Raw genomic sequence first — 25,105 nt, 5'->3', positions numbered from 1 at the left:
GGAGCTGCGGCTTTTGCTTGCTGACTAATTTCACACAATAAATGAACATTTAGTTTGAAATATTAAAAGCAGTTTAGAGACTTGAGAAAATGTTTATTGATTCAGGCACATTAAATTACGAGGAAAACACCTTCAAAACAACTTGGAGTGTCAACCTGAACAACTATGAAATAGCCAAGCTTTTTTTAAAAAAAAAAAAGACTTCAAAAAAAATGCTAGTGAAACAGACTCATCTATTTTAAGCATGTCCTGTTTATGCTTTATAATTAAATGGACACTTACATGAGACAGTACAGAAAGTAATCAAAGAAAGATTCATCACATATTAGTGATAGCATCCAGGAATATCCAAGAGCTACAACCTCCCACCCACACCAGCTTCACCCTTCAGAATTGGCCATAGATTTATCATGCAGAGAATTTAAAAGATTACAGGATATAGCCCTCCAGTTGAGAGAACACAAACTACTAAGCCCTCTGCTTATCAAGACTCAACAGATAAATACGTAAATGGGGAAAACACAACTTTCTACAGCAAATAAAAGCATAATGAAATTTCCAAACTGGAAAGTACCCGACTTCATGCCTTTGCTTCTCTATATCATAACAGTAACATAAGGGCTTTTTTGCTTCCTCCAAAAAAACAAATTTTAAAGCATGAGACATAATATATATTAATAATATTCCTGTATAATCCTACTGGAGACAGGCTTTTACTGGGATGTAGGCAGTCACAGTCTACTAAAGGGAAGTGACTGATCTTACCTCTCTAGACTCTAGGAAGAGCTACCAGATTTCTGCTTCCACTAAGCTTAGAAGTGTATTTATTTGTCAGTGAAAACAACCTCAGAAGAATCCCACACCATATTTTCACTGTGCAGCCAGAATGTTCTGCACTAACTGACAAGGAGTTAGGCAGAGAATGTCACCTTAGAGCAGCCTTACTGAAGGATCACACAAGCAACACAGAGCAACTGTGTCAGCAGTTGACAATTTGCACTAATCAGAGATGTTGTCTAGAGGAAGACTCAACCATTTGAATTAAAAGCACTGCTTGACTTCTCTGAAGAGGCATTGCTCAACTCTTCATGCATCTGCACAAGACAAAATAGGTTACAAATTAGAGGCTGTACAGCTTTATATTGCAACCGTAGAGTTCTTCAGTCATCCTATACAGATATTTTTGAGATTTCTTTTGGCAAGTGTTGCCATCATTTCAGAAAACTGAACAGATAAGACCCACTAATAGGAGCTGGCAAGACTCGAGTAAATGAGCGCGAGCTGCCCACAACTGAAGCAAGCAAACACTCAACATAAAAATGAATGAACAGTTATTTCATCTAGACACAAGCAATCCTGGATTAAGAGCAACAATTCCCCTCTCCACTTGCATGCAACTGCTGTGATATTCTACTGGCTTATTAGCTATAGTTCCACGGAAGGAAATAAGGGTTTGTGTTCTGCCTTTATTCCCTCTGTGGATACATAAGTATTCTAGAAAGAATACAGACTTAAAAAAAAAACAACAAAAAAAGAAGCCCTGGATCAAACCCCCGACCCATGCCCCGCACACTCTACAAGTCAAACGCAGACCATTAAGCCATAAGTTGGAGGCGACATGACTGAAGCCAAATCACTACCTGTTTAAGTGGTACATGCACATCTTATTCAGAAAAAAAAAAGCAAATAATAAGCTCCATTAAACCCTCAAACAACCAAAAATTTACCAAGTATTAAACACTAAATTCACCACTTGCACAGTTATTTCTTAATTTTAGTTTGTCTTTCATTTTTTCATGTAACACTTACTTGAAAATTTCCTTGCTAAAAAGCAAGCTATTAAAATGCTCCTCGAAGAGTCTCACGAACCTCTAAAGGCATCTTATCACCATCACCTCATCCAGCTTTTTATCTCAAACTATAAACCGTACATGAAGAATCAAAAACATTACTTTCACAGTTTAAATAAATTAAACTCTATACAGTTTACATATTTGCCTGATAGACTACACAAAATGTTCCATATTTTTAAATTAAGCTATGTTTAATCATCAGTTTCAGGAAAATTATGAAATTGAATTGGATATTTTTTTAAAATTTGACACAAAATTCAGAGAAATAATTATAATCAATTTCAAGAAAATTTCAATACATACACAGTTAAAGAAGCAGCTAGAGTAGAGAACCTGCAAGTGCTTGGTGATGGTCTTGTTAGTCCACTACACTCATTTGTTTATTTCAAGAAAGTAAGAGCAAAATACCATGTGATTTCATAAATACTATCCCACATCCAGTAATGGATACCAAATTCAACATCTGTTATTCTTCCATTTTAATCTAATTACTTTTTTAGATTACTTTGTACTACTTGCATCATAGTATCTATATAGGATATAAAAGCTGCGAGGTGGTTATACAATGGCACCACATTAACACATTACTTCAATCTTCCTATGACAATCTCTGATTAGGCAAAAAAAACATGCCAATATAATCTGTTGAAAAGACAGAACGGTTTCTTACCGGTCTCAGACCCACATACCTAACTACTGTTGCACTATTACCTTTGCTTCTTCTGCACCTATGTCATAGTTTGGCTGTGGCCGGCAACAAAAGGGCCACGCGGCCACTGTGCCGCCCCTCCCCCCTCTGGGGTGGGGAGGAGAACAGAAAGAAACAGGCAGAAACTGGTGGGTCAGGATAAGGGCAGTTTAATAGAACAGCAAACAAAGGGAACAGGAACAACAACAATACTGGTAAGGAGAATACACAACACAAACAGCAGAACATACACAGCCGCTTGCTCTCACCACCCACTGTGCTCCTGAGCCACGACTGCCTTCCCACCACCCAGCTGCCCCCAACCAAAATCCAGCATGACAGCACATGGTATGGAACACCCTGTTCTGTTTGGCCAGGTTGGGTCAGCCCACCCAGCTGTGTTCCCTCCTGACTTCTGGTGAAAATTAACCCTGTCCTGGCCGAACCCAGGACAACCTATTACCACAAGAATTCCTGTTTTAAATACATATGCCCAAAGCTCAGCATCACAAAATAAACCTCGTTTTGTTGAAAATAATTAAAACGTGTTTCTGAATATACTCCAAATAATACCCAGCATACTGCAAGAATACAATCTTTCCCAAATCCCAATAGTGATACTGTCCGAGATTGTCAGCTGATTAAGAAAACTACTTTTTAAAGTTAGCAATACAAAGACTTCTTTCAAAGTACATTATTATACTGTTTACAAGAATGCTTTTTATCGTAAAGAAGACTGCTGCCTCGAATTTACAGCTACAATTCTGTCCTAATTCATCTCTACACAAGCTTGTTTCAGCTGGAAAGTCTACTAGCTACTTCAGACTACACACACATCCAAAGTGATACCATAATCTAGACTAGTCTGAGGATATTTCCCTTAGAGCAGAAAGCCACCAACCAACAAGAGTAAAAATTAATTTACCAGTTTGTATTTTATTGGGAATTTCCAACTTTATGAAAATAATTTGCTTAATGTATACTTTATTTCCTACACAACCAGCAGGATTTCTAGACAGTTACATTCAGAATAGTGTATCCTCGTTATCTGAAAATTAACAGAAAAGATTCAAGTCTGGACTACTCTACCACCATGACTTCAGATTTACACTCATGTAGCCATCTGCGATATTCACAACTGTTTCCTAAGATACCTTTCTGATGATAGAAAAGCACCTGGACTATATGCAAGTCTTAATCCAATACGGTAATTTGGCATTTGAGAACAACTGACAGAAGCCCAGCAATACAACAGCTCAAAGATACACACACATAAAAAGACATTCTCCTAGGAAAAAAGTCTCCCTCCCAAATAACAAGTTGACAGGCAAGAGCAAAAGCATTTCCATACAGATTTTGACATTTCAACTGCTTTATTTTAAAGCCTGAGTACTCAAATACACAGAAGATGATCCACGCCCAAGGTTTTGCTTTCACGAAGAGCTGTTGGTTAACATTAACAGCAGTAAAGAGAGTATTGCCTGCTCTAGTGAATCAGTTAATACATTTAATGTACAACCAGAGGTCAAGCAGCTAATTAAAATAGAAATGGACAATTTCATAAACTTAAAATGTGGAGTCATGCCAAAAAGCTTTGGAAGATCAGCAATAAAATATACTACTATTTAGATTTACACCAGTCAGCTAAAGTAGTCTTGTAAGAAGACAGAGCACCTTGAAGCTTTTACACAACCCTGTTTGAAAGAAGCAAAGCTTTACAGTCCCAGCTAGGGGAAAGTCCCCATACAGCATGAAAACTTTTGGACAACTTTATCAGACTGGCTTTTGCATCTCTGACTCAAAACTATGCTTTCTTCATTACAGACACAAAGAACAGATCCTGATTTTTAAACACACGTGCATGGGTCCACTTGTTGGGGCACATGTGTACTCTTATCCCACTCCACCTTATCAAAGTTGGTTTAACTAGTAAAGGGGACATGAATGGACTACTCCACACAAGTAAAATTGACAAATATTCCTCTGAAACAGCAGACAATTATTTAATCTAAAGCCAAGTCCTGTCCCCTGCCAATCCCAAGTTATTTATCAAGGTTGCAAACAGGCCCGCAGAGGTGGCCAGGAATCCCTGTACTAGATATTGAACACCTGCTTCCTCCCCACCTCAAACCCACATGCACCCTGCGCAGTGTTTGCTCCACTGCTGTGCCAGGATGTGTCAAGTCTACAAGAAATGCAGGCTTGTTTCTACTGACAATGATACAGCTGACTGCACTCAGCATAATGATTCTAGAGATCATTTGTAGCGTCATAGACCAACAAAATTAATGTTACAGGCTGAGGTCTGGTATCAGGTCAAAAGATACATCAAAGGAACTTCTCCAGCATTTTCAGCTTAGAACATGGATCTCAGACAATCCTCCTAACTGTGCTAGAAGACCTATAAACAGCTTTATTATGAAACCACCATTATGGAAGACAGTCTTCTTCCAATCTCTGTACAAATGGAAGAAAAAAGTTCTCATTCACGTGTGTCCTGGTTTTGGTTAAAACAGAACCGATTCTCTTTTAGTGAATCTTCCTTACAGCTAAGTTCTTCTAAGTAACTGCATTTTCCTGAAGCTGGCTGCATATTTTACAGACACTGTCCGCTCCAAAGTTGATAACACCTAATATTTATAGTCTTACTGAGCTAATGGTAGGAAAGGAATGCAGAAAAAGGACTGTTTATAATTATCGTTTATAGCAGCCACAGTCACCGATAGACCTCTTCGGTCCCGGAAGTGAGAAGTCGTGAAGCGTCGCACTAACGGGGAGGGGTGGACAGGACAGGTGACCCAATATTGACCAACATGGTATTCCATGCCATGCACGTCATCCTCAGTTTAAAGCTGGGGGATCACGAGGGTCTCACTCTCTTCGTCCATGGCCACCTTCTGAAGCAGACCCTGCTCGCTGTCCTGCCTGCGAACCTGATCCAGATTCCAATCCATGTATTCCTGAGTCCAGCTCCTGCCTACTGCCGAGGCCAGTCCGGGATTTCCTGGTGCTGCCTGGCAGCTGGTGGCTGGACACCAGTGCCCGAGCACCCAGCTCTGAGAAACTCAGTATTGGCTTTGTATATTTTGCATTATTTCTCTTATTAATAATATTAGTAATATTATTAGTAAAACTTTTTATGTTCAATTTGTAAGTCTCTCTCCTTTTTCCTCCTTTTTCCCTTCCTCTGGTGGGAGGGTGGGGGTTAATAGAAAGCATCTGCCACTCTGCTTATTGCCGCCCTGCTTTAAACAGTGAAAATGTGGTATTTTCTGATCAGCACTCCACACGTGCTTTGCTGTACACAAAGCTAGACCCTTAAAATACAAAGTGTATGGAAGCCTGTGTTTTACTCAGCTGTTATCTCAGCCATACTTTCTTTCCCCTCAGCAGCCTAAACATTTGCTTTCCCGTTCTTTTGAGATTTCAGTAATAGAATTAGTTTGTAGTAATTTGTCCTTTATGAAATTACAGGAGGTTTAAGTCAAAATATTAAGTTTATATTAAAGTGGTAATTTAATAGCAATCTCTAGCACACAGATTTCTGTGAGTATTTAGTGCCTGAAGCATGTTAGCCTACTCTGATGAACAGGGAGATTCACCTCAATAATGCTGCCATGCACATGGTATAAACATGCTATACATGGTAGAAGCATAAGTAGCTGCAGTTAATCAGATGACATTCGCCAATGTTGAAGACACAAAGGTGTTCAGTTGTTAGGTTGTAACTGGAGTTGTGGCACTCTGCCCTATGCCACCATTGAAACTGCTGCCAGAAAAGCCCCAATAACAGCATCACTGAATGAAATGTTTGCTTGTCCAGTCTAATCCAAATAGCTTCACATTTACAGCTTGGTAAGCAACAACCAGAAAAGCCCAGAAGTACTTGAAGCACTTCCATCAGATCTTAAAAAGAATAAGGATGTCTCAGAATACAAAGGAAAAAGCAGTTCTTGCCAGGTGGGGGGGAATTACCACCCTGAATTTATTAAGGACAAGGGCAAATCCTGTGCCAGCAGGCTCAACTCTGCTGCCCTGAAGCCATTCTGTTCCATTTACTGGAGCACATTGGTTTATATAATCATGTACTAAACACATGGAGGAAGCTTTCTACAGTTTGAACCTGAAAGACATTTCTGTAGTATTATGCAAACAGGGGTAAAATACAGAGATTTAAGAGCAAAAGCTGTAGGTGTAAAAAGGAAAAGAAAGATAACTCATTTAAGAGCACACCAGAACAGCTGTACAGAAAAGAGTTAACATATCGCTCTTGGAAGAAAAGCAAACATCGTAATTACCGTAACAAACCTCTTCTTCTGAGCTGTAATTTGTGTGTAACTAGCATCAGAAATACCACCAAATATCAGTGATAGCAATGCTTACCTTACACCTATAAGTAGTGCTATCAGCATTGAACAAATAGGATCTGCTATCATCAGACCATAGTTCTGCATCAATATAGCAGATATGATTACACCAATACTTCCAAGAGTGTCTGCAACAATGTGTAGAAATACACCTGTAAGAGATTAATTGATTTCATTACAACTTGGTATTCTTAAAGCTAATGGAGCATTTCAAGGACAGTTTATGGAGAAAAGAACTAGAAGAACTAGATAACATGATTTATGGTTGTTAAATCTGTGGTCAATTTTTAGTCAAACATGCAGGAAGCGATCACAGGATTTAGACACATTTGTAGAATATAGAGCATTTGAACAATTTGCATTATTTTCTGCACTTAGCAGTAAGGGGTATTTCATGGCATGGCTATCAACTTAAGCAGTGAGTAACAGATATAGCTACATTTTTTTTATTCAATACCAACCCATATTACAGTAAGGAAACTTGTGTTCCCTGATGCCTAAAGACAATATTAAGTACTGTATAAGATGGTAAGACTGTTAACTGAAATAGCCCTGTAAAGCTCTGAAAGACGCTAATGTTTCATTTACAGTATCTTGTAGAAGTTATGTAGCAAAAAAATCCAAGACAAATTATTTTGAGAATTAAACAATACTGCAGACATGAACAACTTCATTTTTATTTTGAAGAATAACACACTACTTTAAAAGACAAAGAAATAAGTGCTTTGTAGCTAGCTAAAATTTGGCCTTTGGAGCTCTCTGCTGGCAATGATGGGAACAGTCATTCAGAAACAGCTTTTTGAATGCAATTGTCCAGACTCAGATAATCTCTCCTCACAAAAACAACACACAACTATAAATCAGCTCTTTAGTGATTGTTCCAAGTCTACATTTGTACTGGGTCTGGCTGGGATTAATTTAATTTTCTTCACAGCAGCCTGTATGGTGCCATGCTTTGGATTTGTGACTGTCGATAACAAGCCAATGTTTTAGCTATTGACAAACAGTGCTTGCACAGTATTAAGGCCTTCCGTTTCTCACTCTGCCCCCACAGCAAGTAGGCTGGGGTGGGCAAGACACTGGGATTGCACACAGACAGGACAGCTGACTCAAACGGACCAGAGGTATATTCCATACCATATAACATCATGCTCAGCAGTAAAACTGATGTGTTGTCTTTCCAAAATAGCTGCTGCTCAGAGACTTCCTGGGCATTGATCTGCTGGTGGGAGGTGGTAAGTGATTGTCTTTGCATCACTTGGGTTTTTCTGGGGGCACTTATTTTTCCCCTTCACTTACTAAACTGTCTTTACCTCAATCCAAGAGTAGTTCTCGCTTTTATCCTTCTAATTCTCTTCCCTGCCTCACTGCAGGAATGAGCAAGCAGCTGCCATGTGCTCAGTTGCACTGGCTAGAGCCAACCCACCACAGTATTGAAAAATTAAAGTAAAATTCTATAAAATTGAGTTATTTTAATATGCTTCAATTAAAAAGTGCCTTTCATGAAATACTGATTTTCAAATATCTTCTACTGAAGTACTGAGTATACATATACATAGTACGGTATACTATAAGCTCTCAAAGAGGTTGACAATGTTCCTCTTCAAGGACTACAAACAAGCCAGAAAATCATCCAGTAACAGAAAACAGCACGTACATTTGGATATGACAAATAATTACAACATGTTAAATTACATAATTTTCTCTCCCTCCAACTTTTGAACACTTCAAAAAAAAAAAAAGCTCAAAACTGACATCTAAATTATCAGTAATTTGTTTATACTAATGCTCAGGAGATCACGGGCTCCAATACTCCTCCAAGCAAGTTAGAGTGAATTACTATCTTGTCTAAACCAACTGTAACAGCTTGATGAAATGCAAATTTTAACCTCAGGTACCCTTTAACAATTATATCAATCTCCATTTTTCAAATACATTATATCTTAATAATACTGTTTTTCACTTTCCAGAGCATACGGTGCAAATAGGCTCCTTAGGTTTCTGCTTTTAACCACTCTTTCACAGATTTTTATTTGATTTTTCAGCATCAGTAACAGTAGCTGAATTCCAGCTTTTGGGATCTCCCTTTCAACCTGTGTTGACACTGCATTAGACTTCAGTGAATGTCTGAACGCCTAGCCATGCACAGGCTATGGCACTGCTGTGTTTACAGGTGGAAGGAGACTTCATAATATAGCTCTGTTAAGAAAAAAGTAGTATTTACCCAGAGTCACCCTCTAAAACAGATGTGTGACAGTCACAGGCAGGCAGGCAGACCATGATAAAACTAATAAGCCACTATACTTATTCTCATCATACCTTGTAAAATCTGTTTGCTGGATCCAGCCATCCCTTCAAGAGAATGGTCATCTGCGAAGACAATTATTAGCATATTAACCTACACAAAGGTGCTCTCTAGTGGTATATTCTGTTACGGTCTTCCTTTCGGAAATATCTTTAACAGACAAGATGCTCACTATGACTAGCTTTTACTCTAGCTATTGGTTTTTAATGCAGCAATTTAGTTAGAAGTCTTAAACACATACTTTTTAAAAAGAAAATACCACTTCACACAATATATTTTATATATATACATACAAAGTTATAGTGATCAACATTTGGTTTTTAATGAAAACAAACTGAGAAACGGGACCTTTCTAGTATTTAGCAAATAAGGCCCTCCTCAAGACTTACAAGCCATACACACAAACAAGAAGAGTAAGGTCAAAGAATTTTGATAACCAGAAATATTTCACTTAAGCAAGCATTTATACCTAATATAAAACAACAAGGATAAGATTTTAAGAATGTAGAACTAAGTCAAAAAGCTCTCTCACTCAAGCAGATTAATGCCTCTGTGGAACACATCATAAAGATATTTTAAGAAAAAATTGTTAAAGGATAGCAAATTACTTCCAGTGAAGATTAATAGTTTATGCAAAAGTTGACTTGAATATCAAATTGAACAAAACATTACGTTCACTGTTCCACTGGGGTGGGGGGCATGGGGAGAGCAAGGAAAAGAAAGGAGGTGGGAACTCCTGCTTTCCAACCAAACTCCAGAAGAACAGTTAGAAAATAAGCACGGATTGTCTACTAAAAATAGCAAGGAAGGGACAAGTAAATATTTTAATAGTTTTTGTCACCTGCAGTGTACAAGTTACCACACTATTCCCCACTCTGAATGTGCACATCTTCAGTCACATCAGATTGTAGTTTATGGCTTAGGTGGGACGGATTGACAACCCTGCGTTAGAGTAAGGCTTTCCTTTGCATTGTTTCAAATAGGTAGTAGCCACACTGTCCCTTCTCCCATAGTGAAGGCTACTGATCACATTTTGCATGGATGTCTTCACAGATTTGTTTGCCTTTATAGAAAAGATTTAGGCATAGCTAAGGTACCAAGTACCTTTTTCATAACCAGCTTTAAAACACATTACAACTACACAAGTATTTGAGATCACAAACCAAGGACCTAAATACCTAAAGTAAAATTGCTTGCTCATTATTTGAGTATCTTGATCTGTAAAATTATTCAAATAGAGAACACTAGCAAAGCAGCTTAACTTTGTCTTTTGACTTCAATAAAAAATTGAAACAGAGCACTTGATAACTAAATTTTATTATTATAACATACATCTGTTTTATCTTTTGCCAACACACAACTTTACAGTGAACATTCAAAAAATGTTGGTAAAGCAAAACATTTAAAAACTAACACTAAACTTACTGCAACTGAAACAGCATTTACCAAAATGAGCCACAAAACATGCCTGTAGCATAGCATACCACACATTCAGTGAAATTGCTTCTACACATGCTCGCACCAAGCTGCCAGCACTGTCTTTTTTTTTTCCAGTAAATCATTAATAGCAAACTTAAATTGAATCAAGATGGCCTATAACATTAACTAAGTACTTACCATGACAATAATCCTGACTGTGAGAGTGTCCATGGCTATGGCCATGACCATGACTATGTCCATGGTGGGCATGTTTATGTCCATGACTGTGACCATGACCTCCATGACCGAGTCCACCATTAAACAGAGAATGGCTGTGTTCATGCCCTATAAATAAATATCACCATCAGTGTATAAATTTATGTGTTAGTATGCTTACATTTGTTTCTAAGCTACTCAAAACCTATTCATCTTTCAGGTCATCTTAAGGTATGGCTTTAAATAAGTTAAGAAAATGAACACAAGCTGTTTGTCATCTAAATCTGTGCTGTGCAGCCATATAAAATATATATCTGGTTTCAGAAGTCAAGAGCTTTTATACATTCCCACTTCTGAGACTAGCTGTGCTACACTTCTAGTACAATTTGAAAAATGTACACATACTTAGATACAAGCACATTAAAAATAGCTGTTTTAAGAAACCAGAAATTTGCTATCACATGAAGAATTCAAGCTTAAACTTCTGCTTAAAGACCAATGACTATGTTCTTCCACCAGTCTATATCAGTTTATATGTTAAGCTGAAAAAGATACCAATTAGCTTTGCAGAAAAAAAAAAGTTTACCATATATTTAGGCAAATCAATTCTGCACTTAAATTCAAAAAACTCTAAGTTGAGAAGCACTTGAAGCTGAATCATCCCATACTTGAAATTTGGTTCAGAAACTGTTTTGTAAATTTTCCAGCCAAGAACCTGCTTAACTCCAACTTAATTCTGTCCAAAAGACGTTTTGCAAATCTCTTCCAGTAAGGTGCAGAAGAGTGCATGTTCCTGAAAGTAGATTCTGGAGTTCTAGGTCTTCCACTGAACGGATATTAACATGAGAAGTACAGTAGTGACATACTAGGGCTAGTGATAAAACATAAGTCAATATTGCAACAAGTCACATACTTTTGGCAAGGACTGCCACTAAAAAGACATTAAAAGTTAATCCTGGGGTTCTCACTGGAGAATTATAAGGTCCTGGAACACAGGGTGCCAAGAAAGGAAACAGTACTGTAAATTACAGACATCCTACCAGAGCCATGTGAATGCCCATGACCTCCATGTTGAAAAACAAATATTCCTATAAGATTTACAATGAATCCTAGTATAGAAACAGGAAGAAGTCTCTCATGATGCACATCAGGAGGCTCAAGTGCTCTCTAAAAAACAAACAAAAAAACCCCAAGAAGCAAATGTAGAGTTTTAAAATTGCTTTACATTATTAAAAGGCACTGAAAAAACTGCTTAGATACAGGAGCATTCTCATACAAATATGCATATAATAAACACATAATTAGAAATTACTCGGGACTTTCAGTTTTTGCAATGGTACACAGACCAGTTCTTACCGTCTGAATTTTATAATTAAAGCTGTGCAAGTATAGTAGAATATTCGGACAGTGTAGGTAACTTTTATCACAAGATTTCATTATGCTTTGAAATGTGGCTCATCATATGACAACATTCAAGTTTGCTGCAATACATGGATTAACCAAGTCATCCAAACAAGTTCCAGGAGACCAGAATGCCATTTCTTCCTTTCTCCTTAGAATGGTGAGGGGATGAGGGGAATGAAAATAAGACTGAGAACAAATTCTGGCATTTTTCAAAACTTTGAAAACCTAGATTTTTTTATTTTTTTTTAATTCTTTGTTATCCTATTTTCATTGGAAGGTTTTTTTCGGTGAGACATTATACGCCTAACACAATTTGCATCTGAAGCTAAGTGTTGAAGAGGGTAAATTACCATTGACAGGAGAAACATTCACCATTTGTCAACAGGGATGAAAAGTACAGACAACAGCAAGACAATGAAACTTTCAGCAGATGTAAAATTTTGAAGTGACAGAGAGAAAAGAAGTCACCATCACAAGCAAAGGGAACACTTAGCATGGGAGCTAAGACCAGCAGGAAAAGAATTATGTTTCAACATTACCCTTGACCCTTCCAGTAGTCGTTTTTAATTTCTCTAGTAAGTTTTGTTGCTGTTTCTAGATTTGGAGTAAAGTTTTCCCCAGTTTGTAGGCAATTTCAGCCCAGTTTGTACTGATTTTGAATTATTTAAAGGATTATCTATGTAGAAGATATGTTCCTGAAAGCTCTTCCCAGTTCTCTATTAATTAAAAATAAAGCACTAGAATGTATTCTGAACTAGAAGTCTAAACAAATTTATAGTGCATGTCCCATTAAAAAGTAAAAGCAGTAATGCAAGTTGATCTGAATCAGTTATAAATTTTACTCTTAATCCTACCTCACTCCAGTGCAGACACCCTTGATTTCTAAATTTTCATCTTGAAATTATCACCTGAACCATCTTATAAAAAAAATTCAAGAAAAGTACCCTTGTAAATGTTAAAGCTATTACTACTTGCCATTTATATCAGACTTCAAGATTTCTAAGATAATGCTCTTTCTTTAATGAGTTAGTCTAGCGTCTTCACAGAAAGTATTTCCATTTCTTATGACTAACTTCTCTCCTCCGAATGGCCTTTCTTTCTTGGACTCATTTGTCCTTTAACAATGAGAAGCAAAGATCTTTCTATGACATAATAACTGGCTGAAAAAAAGGACAGGGTGAATCTCACAGAATTTTTACACACAATCAAAATGCACTATTTAAGAAGTTAGTACAGATACACTGAAAAAGCTGGGTTTCTGTGTCACAAACCAGCAATTTCAGATGCCCTGTTCTCTTTCAGATCACAGATTTTTAGCCAATTATGGACAAAATAAATGTCAATAATTTTATCCCCATTAAATATGTTCTACAAATAGAAATGTGACAATTGAGAGTGCAATTGACTTTATAACGTACCTCAACACCTTCCGAAAAAATGAAGAATGCTGTAAAGATGAGGAATAAACCATTTACAAAACCAGCAAGTACTTCTGCTCGAACATACCTGCAAGAAACAAAAAAGCAACAGCAAATATTACCACCTTAATTTAAATGCTGAAAATTGAAAGTGGAACTTAGAGACTATAGTACAATCTTCTAGTTCTCAAACCACTGTATTACATAAGGATTTGCTAAATGGAAGTGGCAGTACATAAACTACAGATAAGTACATGAAATTGACTATGTTGTATTTTGACAGAAATTAGCTGCTCTAGATGAAAGAAAACTTTCAATACATCAGAATCTTCCCATTTAAGATAATCTCTATTGGAAGTTATGGCATAAATGAGTATTTGGAAGCCACAAAGTAAGATAAGTATGCAAGATGTAATTGAAGTCTGCTCTGTTTAACAAACAGCCATACATTCATTTTCTCCCCCTCTAGTAGGAGAACTTTTAGTAAAAGTTTTAAGTAGAAATTAATTATTTCAGCTACTATTTTTTTCCAATAAAAACCAGCCAGGTTAGAATAACATCTAATTCCAATGTACCAAACATCAGACTTGATAAATTGTGGCTGTTCTCTAATAAATGGAACACCAGCTGTTTCAATGCAGAGCAGTAATTAATAAAGAACCTGCTTTCATTGCAATTAGTTCATGGTACAATCAATTCTTCCTAAATTGATTTCTAGGCACACTGGAGTATCCACCTTAATTAAACAGTGCTTTAACTTTCAAACTACATAATCCATGCTTAGGCAAGTCAGCTGAAGCTAAATGCCAACATTCAGGTCAGTAATGCCATGGGGAATGCAGCAACCCATGTTACAGCTCATTTGCTGTTAATTAATCGGTATCACCAATTAATTATATTGTATCACCAGTATTGTTTTACAGGGCACAACTGCAATGTACAGTGGAACCAAGTGCCCTTGAAACAGAACCAGCTGCAGCAGCTCTATCTGTGAAGGGCAGTATGGGATGACATACCTCAGCCTTGAGGATCTCTGTTAATGGTAGCCACGGCTCTTTAACCCTGCTGGTTCCAAGAAGTGTGGTTTATAATCTCAGGTGCAGCATCACTGAGACTTAGGTCCTTTCCGTTGTAACTTTCTGTTCCAAAGCAGGCACGCGGCACCAGCAGTCTGAGATTCCCTGTAACGTGTCTCACTGCACTGTGAGGACAAACCCATGAAACAGCTGCTCTTGCTTCACCGGTGCCATGAACACAAGACAACGCAGGGCAACTTTCTGCTGTGTAACTTGTTTCCACTAGTATGATCACAGAGATCTTAGAACTGATAAACTTGCTCCCCTAAACCAATGGCTTCACATGTTTACTGTTTCTAGGGGGATATTAACTTAAACGTTTACATAACTCACCTTAAAACCCCACACTTTCAATATAGCTTTTCTTATGTTCTACAAAAGGAGGTTTTGTTCATACAGTGAAAAATTACCACTTAGACATTTACTAAAATACGTTAAGGTAACAGCTTGAAGTTTCTTACCCATATGAGAAAGCATCATTTGACCTCCATTTTGAAATAACTGAAGCTGCTAATCCAGCCAATAGAGCAGTACAGTCAAAAAACATATGAAAAGAATCTGATATTAGGCCTAAACTGGAAAAGAACAGAAAAAAAATGTTATGTTCCATATGCTACATGTTGAGTATTAAGAAACCAACATTTAATCTTTCACATACTAGCAGAACACACTGTGTCTAAGCTTCAGGGCATGGTTTTGCCAGCACAGAGGAGAAACTCACCTGAGATCACCGATACAAATATGATGACAAAACTGCTTTTGTCAGTTTATGGAAGAGGCTTTGGAAGAGTGCTTGGCAAAACGTCCTCCTAGCACATGATCTTGGTGGTAGTGAGGGGTGGTTTCCACTGACACAAACCAAAATCCCTGGAAAGCGGACAAACCCGCAGCCTCAACTCTCACCAACGTAATTCTAGTGGCAGGTATTTCTTCTTGTATTTCAATTAATAGTTTGACCATATGAGCAAATTCAGCTAGAAAAGTGCATACACACAAGTTGCATTAAATACTGACCCCGCATAAGTTTGTAAAAGCAGTATTTCACATCTAGTAAAAAAAAAGGGGGGGGGGGGTGTAAAGCTACTGCTTTTCATTAACATATATATACACTGCATATAATAGATAACTAGTGCATTATACTAAAACTGTTCTGCTGAAGATTACCAATACCACCACAGTGATGGCACTAAGCATTTACAAAAGCAATTATTCTCAAACCCGTTTACAAACTTGATACTTTGGAAGAGTGTTCACACACAGGGAAAACTGGTCAAAAATTCTTTAACATCTGCAGTAAAAAAACTCCAATGAATCAATCAAATTAAAGTTTCACAAAATTTTGAAAAATGTATGCCCGTGACAAAATATTTTAGGCCTGTAAATACTGAAGTCTTCCACTTGTAATTTTAGTTATGTCAAATATTCCAAGACTGTAAAGTCTACTTCAGCATAGCAGTTTTCCTCTCAAGCATCTTATTTCAGAACTAATGCATCATCAGATGAGAATTTGCCTTTGATGTTCATTCACACTTCAGAACTTGACACTTTGTATGAGTAGAGCAGGCTGGAAAAACAGAGTTTCAGTACACAGGGAATTCCAAGATGATATTCTCTTTTGCCTGAAATAAAAGATGGCTATTTAGGAAAGGTATGTACTAGTCAAAAGTACTTAACCAGTATATTGCCTGCTGTCCTGCTTTTATATTTACATCTGTTTTTAGATTTTACCTGAGCAGAGAAGCCAGTCCCTGATGGCACTGCCAACACACGAGACCGGCATTCTTTTTAATTTATTGCTGCTCAGTCTCCAAATTTCCAATCACAAACCTTCAGCCAGCATGTTAGCCTGAATCATAAACACGTATAGAATTTATCCAAGATGCATCTAGTTCTTCTCACTATAACAGACTGATGAGAGAGGGATGAGTAACTACATTACTTCACAGCAAAAAGGAAGGTTTCCAGCATCCTGATCTCTCTTTGAATCACACACATCCAAGGTTAACATACTGTGGTGAAGCTACACTAAATCAAAGGAAGCAACAATAGTACTCCTGAAAGCACAGAGATCTATCAACGATTCTAAAAAATAAAAATGCAGACAAGAGCGCTACATTGCTATGGATGGCTGCTTCTTCATTTGGCTGAGTGTAAAGATTAGCAGTCATTTGCTCCTTTTGCTGGTGATCACCATTACTCTTCTAGTTTGACTGGAACATGTCCACACAGAAATAAAAGCAAACACATACTTGCTCCATCTGTGTTTTCAGCTGTATGGATCCAAGCTAATTCCAGTTCACAAATGACAGAGTGGTATCAGAACAATGATAAGCCACTGCTTGTAAACCCTATCAATCCTCAAATCTTTGCCTTATCAGCTGTAAGGCATTGACTAGAAGACACACACTCCCCTTTCTTTGATGTAGAAGCTGAAGGAAGCAAAGGCTGAAAGACCACTTCTTAAATAGTTTATTTCAATGACCAATGCACAACTATGATCTTGACTGACAAACACAAGTTTAGCATGCTGTTTTACCCTACAAAAGTTCAAAGCAACTTAACTTAGTTCACGAGTCACCCAGTAAGTAGAACTCTCATCAGTTTGTATGTAAATTGGATTTAACACCACACACAAAAGTTGTCAAATTTTACTAAATTGCGAATCATAAACAGGTTCTGTAAGTCTGCAAGGAAGCATATGCACTGAAACAAAACAATTGCTTCATATTTGAAAAGACATTTGGGACTGAGATACTGATGAGCATTTGTTATTACAATTGTCCCAAAAGTTCAATTTTCCCAGTCCTTTGGTTGCCTAAGAACAATTACATACACAACTCAGTTCTTGAAAACTGAAGAACAAAAAGCAATTACTGGTAGTAACAAGTTCCAGAGGACAGCCACCTTTTCATGCTGAAATCAAATACAAAGTTTTATTAGCCAAAGTTTTAACTACTTCACTTTTAGAAACCAAACCGTTTCAGCCTGATTGAAATAAATTTCAAGATTAATATGAAGCGTTTCAGATGAAACACTCAACTGTGGAAGAAGTAGGTCTGGACAAGAGGGGAGAGAACAAAAGTCTTGCCCTCTCTCTATATTTACATAGACACTTTATGGATACATACAGAGGTATACATACATACAACTATAACACATTCAAGGCAGAGGATGATGTCATGATAAATGGCTCTAGCCACCAGAGCAGGAAACAGATGAAGTTGTTCTGAACAAACTTTAAAGGAAGACCAAAGATTTTAGCTGGATGCCTATGAAGCAGCGGAATGGAATTCCCTATTAAATTCTTGAAGGGTGTAAGTGACAGCGTCCCCCTCCCCAAAACCAGGTGACACCCCTATGGAAAAAGGTCATTTTAGGTTTGGTTCTGAGCAATAAGGAAGAATCAGTGGGGAAAAAAACCCACAAAACACACCAAACATTCAGGTAGAAGGTAATTAGGGTGACAATCACCATAAGTTTGTAATGCAAACTAGATTCGAAGGGGGAAGGGGACATCGCCCACCTCACTAGAGATGAGCCCAGGCGTGGCATGCCAGTGTGAGGGGTGAGATCAACAGCCCAGCTCAAAGTGCATCTACACCAATGCACGCAGCATGGGCAATAAACAGGAGGAGCTGGAAGCCATTGTACAGCAGGACAGCTACGAGATATATATATATATATATATATTGCTGTTCAATATATTTATCAATGACTTGGACAGCAACATTGAGTGTACCCTCAGCAAGTCTGCAGATGACACCAACCTGAGTGGTACAGTCGAGACACCAGAAGGACGGGATGCCATCCAGAGGGACCTGGACAAGCTGGAGAGGTGGGCCTGTGTGAATCTCATGAGGTTCAACAAGGCCAAGTGCAAGGTCCTACACCTGGGTCAGGGTAATCCCTGCTATCAATACAGGCTGGGGGATGAAAGGATCGAGAGCAGCCCTGCTGAGAGGGACCTGGGGGTACTGATAGACGAAAAGCTGGACATGAGCCAGCTATGTGCGCTGGCAGCCCAGAGGGCCAACTGTGTCCTGGGCTGCATCAGGAGAAGCGTGGCCAGCAGGTTGAGAGAGGTGATTCTGCCCCTCTACTCTGCTCTGGTGAGACCTCACCTGGAGTACTGTGTTCAGCTCTGGAGCCCTCAGCAAAAGAAGGACATGGAACTGTTGGAGCGGGTCCAAAGGAGGGCTACAAAAATGATCCGAGGGCTGGAGCACCTCTCCTATGAGGACAGGCTGAGAGAGTTGGGCTTGTTCAGCCTGGAGAAGAGAAGGCTGCGGAGAGACCTTACTGCAGCCTTTCAGTACTTAAAGGGAGCCTATAGGAAAGATGGGGACAATCTTTTTAGTAGAGACAGCAGTGACAGGACAAGGGGTAATGGTTTTAAACTAAAACAGGGTAGGTTTAGGCTGGATATAAGGAAGAAATTCTTTACAATGAGGGTTGTGAAACACTGGAACGGGTTGCCCAGAGAGGTAGTGGAGGCCCCATCCCTGGAAACATTCAAGACCAGGTTGGACAGGGCTCTGAGCAACCTGATCTAGTTAGTGGTGTCCCTGCTTGCTGCAGGAGGGTTGGACTAGATGACCTCTAGGGGTCCCTTCCAACCCAAAACTTTCTATGATTCTATGACTTGGTCGCCATCACAGAAGCTTGGTGGGATGACTGTCATGACTGGAGTGCTGCGATGGATGGCTATAAACTCTTTCAAACGGACAGGCGAGGAAAGAGAGGTGGTGGGGTGGCACTGTATGTTAGGGACTGCTTCGATTGTATAGAGCTTGACGATTGTGATGACCAGGTCGAATACTTCTGGGTAAAGATGAGGGGGAAAGCCAACAAGGCAGACATCCTGCTGGGGGTCTGTTCCAGACCACCCAAGCAGGATGAAGAGGTAAATGAAGTTTTTTATAAAAGGCTGGCAGAAGTCTCACAATCACTAGCCCTTGTTCTCATGGGGGACTTTAACTTACCAGACATCTGCTGGAAATACAGCACAGCAGAGAGCAAACAGTCTAGGAGGTTCCTGGAGTGTGTGAAGATAACTTCCTGAGGCAGCTGGTAAGTGAGCCTACCAGGGGAGGTGCCTCACTAGACCTGCTGTTTACTAACAGAGAAGGACTGGGTGGTTGGAGGCTGTCTTGGTCATAGCAACCATGAAATGATGGAGTTCTTGGTTCGTAGTGAAGTTAAGAGGGGGGCCAGCAAAATCACCACCATGGACTTTTGAAGGGTGTCCTGAGTTTGGCCAGGACAGGGTTAATTTTCACCGGACTCCAGGAAGGGGCACAGCCAGGGGGTGGGGGCTGACCCCACCTGGCCAAACAGAGCCCGGTATTCCATACCGTGTGACGTCACGCTGGGTTCCGGTGGGGGGGGGGGGCAGCACGGCGGGAACTCACTCGCGGCTGGGGAGCGCGCAGCGCCGGTCCTGTTCGGGAGAGAGGGTCTGTTGTGCGAGTTTGTGTCGTATTTTCCCCTTAACTGTATCGTTGTTGTTCCTGTTCCCTCTGTTTGCTGTTCTGTTAAACTGCCCTTATCCCGACCCACCGGTTTCTGCCTGTTTCTTTCCATTCTCCTCCGCACCGCGGCAGGGGGAGGGACGGCCGCGTGGCGCTTTCGTTGCCGGCTGCAGCCGAAACTAAAACAGAGGGCAGACTTTGGCCTGTTCAGGACCCTGGTTGAGAGGGTCGCCTGGGAGACAGTCCTGAAGGGAAAAGGGGTCCAGGCAGGCTGAACATTCTTCAAGGAGGAAGTCTTACAGGCACAGGAGCAGGCTGTCCCCATGCGTTGCAGGATGAACCGGTGGGGAAGATGACCATCCTGGCTGAACAGGGAGCTCTTGCTGGGACTTAGGAAAAAAAGGAGGGTCTACCATCTATGGAAGAAAGGGCAGGCGACTCAAGAGGAGTACAGGGGTCTCGTTAGGTCATGCAGAGAGGAAATTAGAAAGGCAAAAGCCCAGCTAGAACTCAGCCTGGCCACTGTTGTAAGGGACCACAAAAAATGTTTTTACAAATACGTCAACCACAAAAAGAGGGCCAATGAGAGTCTCCATCCTTTACTGAACGCGAGGGGGGATATTGTCAACAAGGATGACGAAAAGGCTGAGGTCCTTAATGCCTTCTTTGACTCAGTCTTTAATAGTCAGACTGGTTATTCACAGGATAGTCAGCCCCCACTGCTGGAAGGTAGGGTATGAGCGTGGAACAAACCTCCTAGAATCCAGGAGGAAGCAGTTAATGACCTGCTATGCCACCTGGACACTTACAAGTCTATGGGGCCAGGTGGGATCCACCCAAGAGTACTGAGGGAGCTGGCGGAGGAGCTGGCCAAGCCCCTCTCCATCATCTATCAGCAGTCCTGGCCAACAGGGGAGGTCTCAGATGACTGGAGGATCACCAGCGTAATAACCATCTACAAGAAGGGCCGGAAGGAGGATCCTGGGAACTACAGGCCTGTCAGCCTGACCTTGGTGCCAGGCAAGATTATGGAGCGATTCATCCCGAGTGCACTCACTGGGCATGTGAAGGACAACCAGGGGATCAGGCCCAGCTAGCATGGGTTCAGGAAAGGCAGGTCCTGCTTGACCAACCTGATCTCCTTCTATGACCAGGTGACCCACCTAGGGGATGAAGGTAAGGCTGTGGACGTCATCTACCTGGACTTTTGTAAGGCCTTTGACACTGTTCCCCACAGTATCCTCCTGGAGAAACTAGCTGCCCATGGTTTGGACAGGTGTACTCTTCACTGGATAAAGAACTGGCTGAATGGCTGAACGCAGAGAGTGGTAGTGAATGGAGTTAAATCCAGCTGGCAGCCGGTCACAAGTGGTGTTCCCCAGGGCTCAGTTTTAGGGCCAGTCTTCTTTAACATCTTTATCAATGATCTGGATGAGGGGATTGAGTGCTCCCTCAGGAAGTTTGCAGATGACACCAAGCTGCGCAGGAGTGTCGATCTGCTTGAGGGTAGGAAGGGTCTGCAGAGGGCAGACTGGATCGATGGGCCGAGGCCAACTGTATGAGGTTCAACAAGGCCAAATGCCGGGTCCTGCACTTCGGTCACAACAACCCCATGCAATGCTACAGGCTTGGGGAGGAGTGGCTGGAAAGCTGCCCAGCAGAAAAGGACCTGGGGGTGTCGGTCAATATCCAGCTGAACATGAGCCAGCAGTGTGCCCAGGTGGCCAAGAAGGCCAATGGCATCCTGGCTTGTATCAGGCACAGTGTGGCCAGCAGCAGTAGGGAGGTGATTGTGCCCCTGTACTCGGCCCTGGTGAGGCCACACGTGGAGTACCGTGTTCAGTTCTGGGCCCCTCACTACAAGAAAAGACACTGAGTTGCTGGAGCATGTCCAAAGAAGGGCAATGAGGCTGGTGAAGGGTCTAGAGAACAAGTCTTACGAGGAGTGGCTGAAGGAACTGGGGCTGTTCAGTCTGGAGAAGAGAAGGCTGAGGGGAAACCTTATTGCTCTCCACAGCTACCTGAAAGGAGGTTGTAGTGAGGCAGGTGTTGGTCTCTTCTCCCAGGTAACTAGTGATAGGACAAGAGGCAATGGCCTCAAGTTGCATCAGGGGAGGTTTAGATTAGATATTAGGAAAAATTTCTTCACTGAAAGAGTGATCAGGCATTGGAAAAGGCTGCCCAAGGAGTGGTTGAGTCCCCATCCCTGGAGGTGTTTAAAAAACGTGCAGATGTGGCACTTCAGGATATGATATAGTAGGAATGGTGGTGTTGGGTGGATGGTTGGACTCGATCTTCAAGGTCTTTTCCAACCTATGATTCTATGACATGATTCTATGATTATGAAATGGAAGGAATATGTATGGCTGAACACAGATAGCTACTTTTTTCTGAGGTGTTTGTTTTTTTTATAGAGTCTACTGGGAAAGAGAAGAGTGTATAAAGACTGTTACTGAAACAAAATCCCATACTAGCTCTAGAATCAGAAATCATACAGCAAGTTATCATGGCACTGTGCTCACACCCGCAAATCTCACAGAGGAAAGACTTACCATAGGTGCAACACCAACACAGCTGTGCTACTTTCAAGACCTAAGTTAACATGTCCCAGTAGCCAGAGGTATGTGTATTTATCAATAAGGATCGGTACAGACTGTGTCTGCAAGGCAATTCACCATATGGCATAAACATGCTCTGTATTATAGGTACAGCTAGAAGAGAGTCAACTGCACAAATGACAGGAAGCCTAGTAAGAGGCCAATCTGATTTCATTGAGGCTTTTTTAAAACAACCAGTAAATTAACGAGACCTTAGAAAACTGGGTGCAAAGTGATTGCTAAAGTAAAAAGTGATCCAGTCAACCACTAGCAACATGGGGTGTATGCAAGAACTTCCACTAGAACTGGAACATATCATACAGACTATGATTTAGTAGAAACCGTGTACTCAAACACATTGTGTCTAAATGAGGATGCTTCCATAGTTGATTTAATAACACAAATTTAACATCAAATTACAATAGTATGCACATAACAGTATTTTAAAGCAGAACAGCCCAAGTTTTTACTTTAAACAAGCTCTCAGCTAGCAAAATACCACATCCAGTTCTGTTGTCTGTGCTTCAAGAACATCAACACACCAGAGTATTTTAAGATGATCATATAAATGACAAAACACCTATGTGAGTTCAGGAAACAAGTTACTTGGCAAATAAAAGTTAAGCAGAATGTAAGAAGAATTTAGAACTTGCTGATGAAAATTTCGGGGGCTGAAATCATAGATTTCATTTTGAAATAAGAATATCCTAGTCAAAGAACACACAGCAATCTGTCTTCAATTTAAATGGACAGAAGTATAGTCTTTAGAATTGCAATCAAAAAGAAAATCCTTAGTCTGTGGAAGCCAAGTGAATAATCATCTGAATAATCATGGCAGCCTGTTAGCCTTGTTATTGTACTCTCACTGACATTATCACAGAACGTCAGGGGTTGGAATGGATTTCTGGGGATCGTCTAGTACAACCCCCCTGCCGAAGCAGGGTCTCCTACAGCAGGCTGCACAGGACCTTGTCCAGGCAGGTCTTGAATATCTCCAGAGAAGGAGATTCCACAACCTCTCTGGGCAACCTGTTCCAGTGCTCCATCACCCTCACAGGGAAGAAGTTCTTCCTCATGTTCAGACAGAACTTCCTATGCTTCAATCTGTGCCCATTGCCCCCTGTCCTGTGGCTGGGCACCACTGAAAAGAGTCTGGCCCCATCCTCTTGACACCCATCCTTGAGATATTTATAAACATTTATTAGGTCCCCTCTCAGCCTTCTCCAGGCTAAACAAGCCCAGCTCCCTCAGCCTTTCCTCATAGGACAGATGCTCCAGTCCCCTCATCATCCTCGTAGCCTTCCCCTGGACTCTCTCCAGTAGCTCCTCATCTTTCTTGACCTGGGGAGCCCAGAGCTGGACACAGTACTCCAGACGGGGCATCACTAGGGCAGAGTAGAGGGAGATTAGGACCTCCCTCGACCTACTGGCCACACTCTTCTTAATGCACCCCAGTATACCATCGGCCTTCTTGGCAACCAGGGCACACTGCTGGCTCATGGTTAACCTGTCATCCTACAGGACACCCAGGTCCCTCTCCGCAGAGCTGCTCTCCAGCAGGTCCGCCCTGAGCCTGTACTGGTGCATGGGGTTGTTCCTCCTCAGGTGCAGGACCCTGCACTTGCCCTTGTTGAACTTCATTCACTCTGCCCAACTCTCCAGCCTGTCCAGGTCTCACTGAATGGCAACACAGCCTGACGGTGTATCAGCCACTCCTCCCAGTTTTGTGTCATCAGCAAACTTGCTGAGGGTACACTCTGTCCCTTCATCCAAGTTATTGATGAACAAGTTGAATAAGACTGGGCTGAGTACTGACCCCTGAGGGACACCACTAGTTACAGGCCTCCAACTAAACTCAGTGCCGCTGATGACAACTCTCTGAGCTCTGCCATTCAGCCAGTTCTCAATCCACCTCACTGTCCACTCATCTAGCCCACAATAAAGAACACCAGAGAGAACAGAATTCAAGATCATGCTTCTAACACTTACAACATCAGGCACTGGCCATACTCACGACAGGTCACAGTGGAATAAACAAGTGCTGCAAGATGATACAGAAAATCCCCTTTACAAACGTTCCGTTTCTGCATTTCTTGCATGGAGAGCAAAGGAGCTGTGTTTTTCAAACTCAAGAAATAATTTTGCCTATAGGGCTCCTTGTTTGCTTGTTACATGTTTGTTCTTCCAAGGCATGAACCATCTGTTTTGACTGAAGACATTCCTTGTTAGTCTCTGCTACTCCTCTCTACTAAAGAGATACTTGCTAAGATACTGGTTTGCTCTAGCCCAAA

At 40.7% G+C, this 25,105-nt stretch overlaps 1 protein-coding gene across 2 annotated transcripts in view; it reads right to left on the bottom strand.

Moving 5' to 3' along the window:
• SLC30A7 (solute carrier family 30 member 7) overlaps positions 1-25,105 on the bottom strand; it is a 41,426-nt gene that overhangs the window by 13,911 nt on the left and 2,410 nt on the right. For both annotated transcript variants that reach the window (XM_075422211.1, XM_075422212.1), the window contains exons 3-8: positions 15,208-15,321; positions 13,671-13,758; positions 11,889-12,015; positions 10,831-10,977; positions 9,228-9,278; positions 6,925-7,060 (exon numbers count right to left, since the gene is read on the bottom strand). In XM_075422211.1, the coding sequence (XP_075278326.1) occupies positions 6,925-7,060; positions 9,228-9,278; positions 10,831-10,977; positions 11,889-12,015; positions 13,671-13,758; positions 15,208-15,321 (663 nt within the window). The remainder of the gene's footprint in view (positions 1-6,924; positions 7,061-9,227; positions 9,279-10,830; positions 10,978-11,888; positions 12,016-13,670; positions 13,759-15,207; positions 15,322-25,105) is intronic.

This window comes from Opisthocomus hoazin, chromosome 6 (genome assembly GCF_030867145.1).
Source record: "Opisthocomus hoazin isolate bOpiHoa1 chromosome 6, bOpiHoa1.hap1, whole genome shotgun sequence".
Classification (NCBI taxonomy): domain Eukaryota; kingdom Metazoa; phylum Chordata; class Aves; order Opisthocomiformes; family Opisthocomidae; genus Opisthocomus; species Opisthocomus hoazin.
This window is presented reverse-complemented; position numbering and strand designations above follow the sequence as displayed.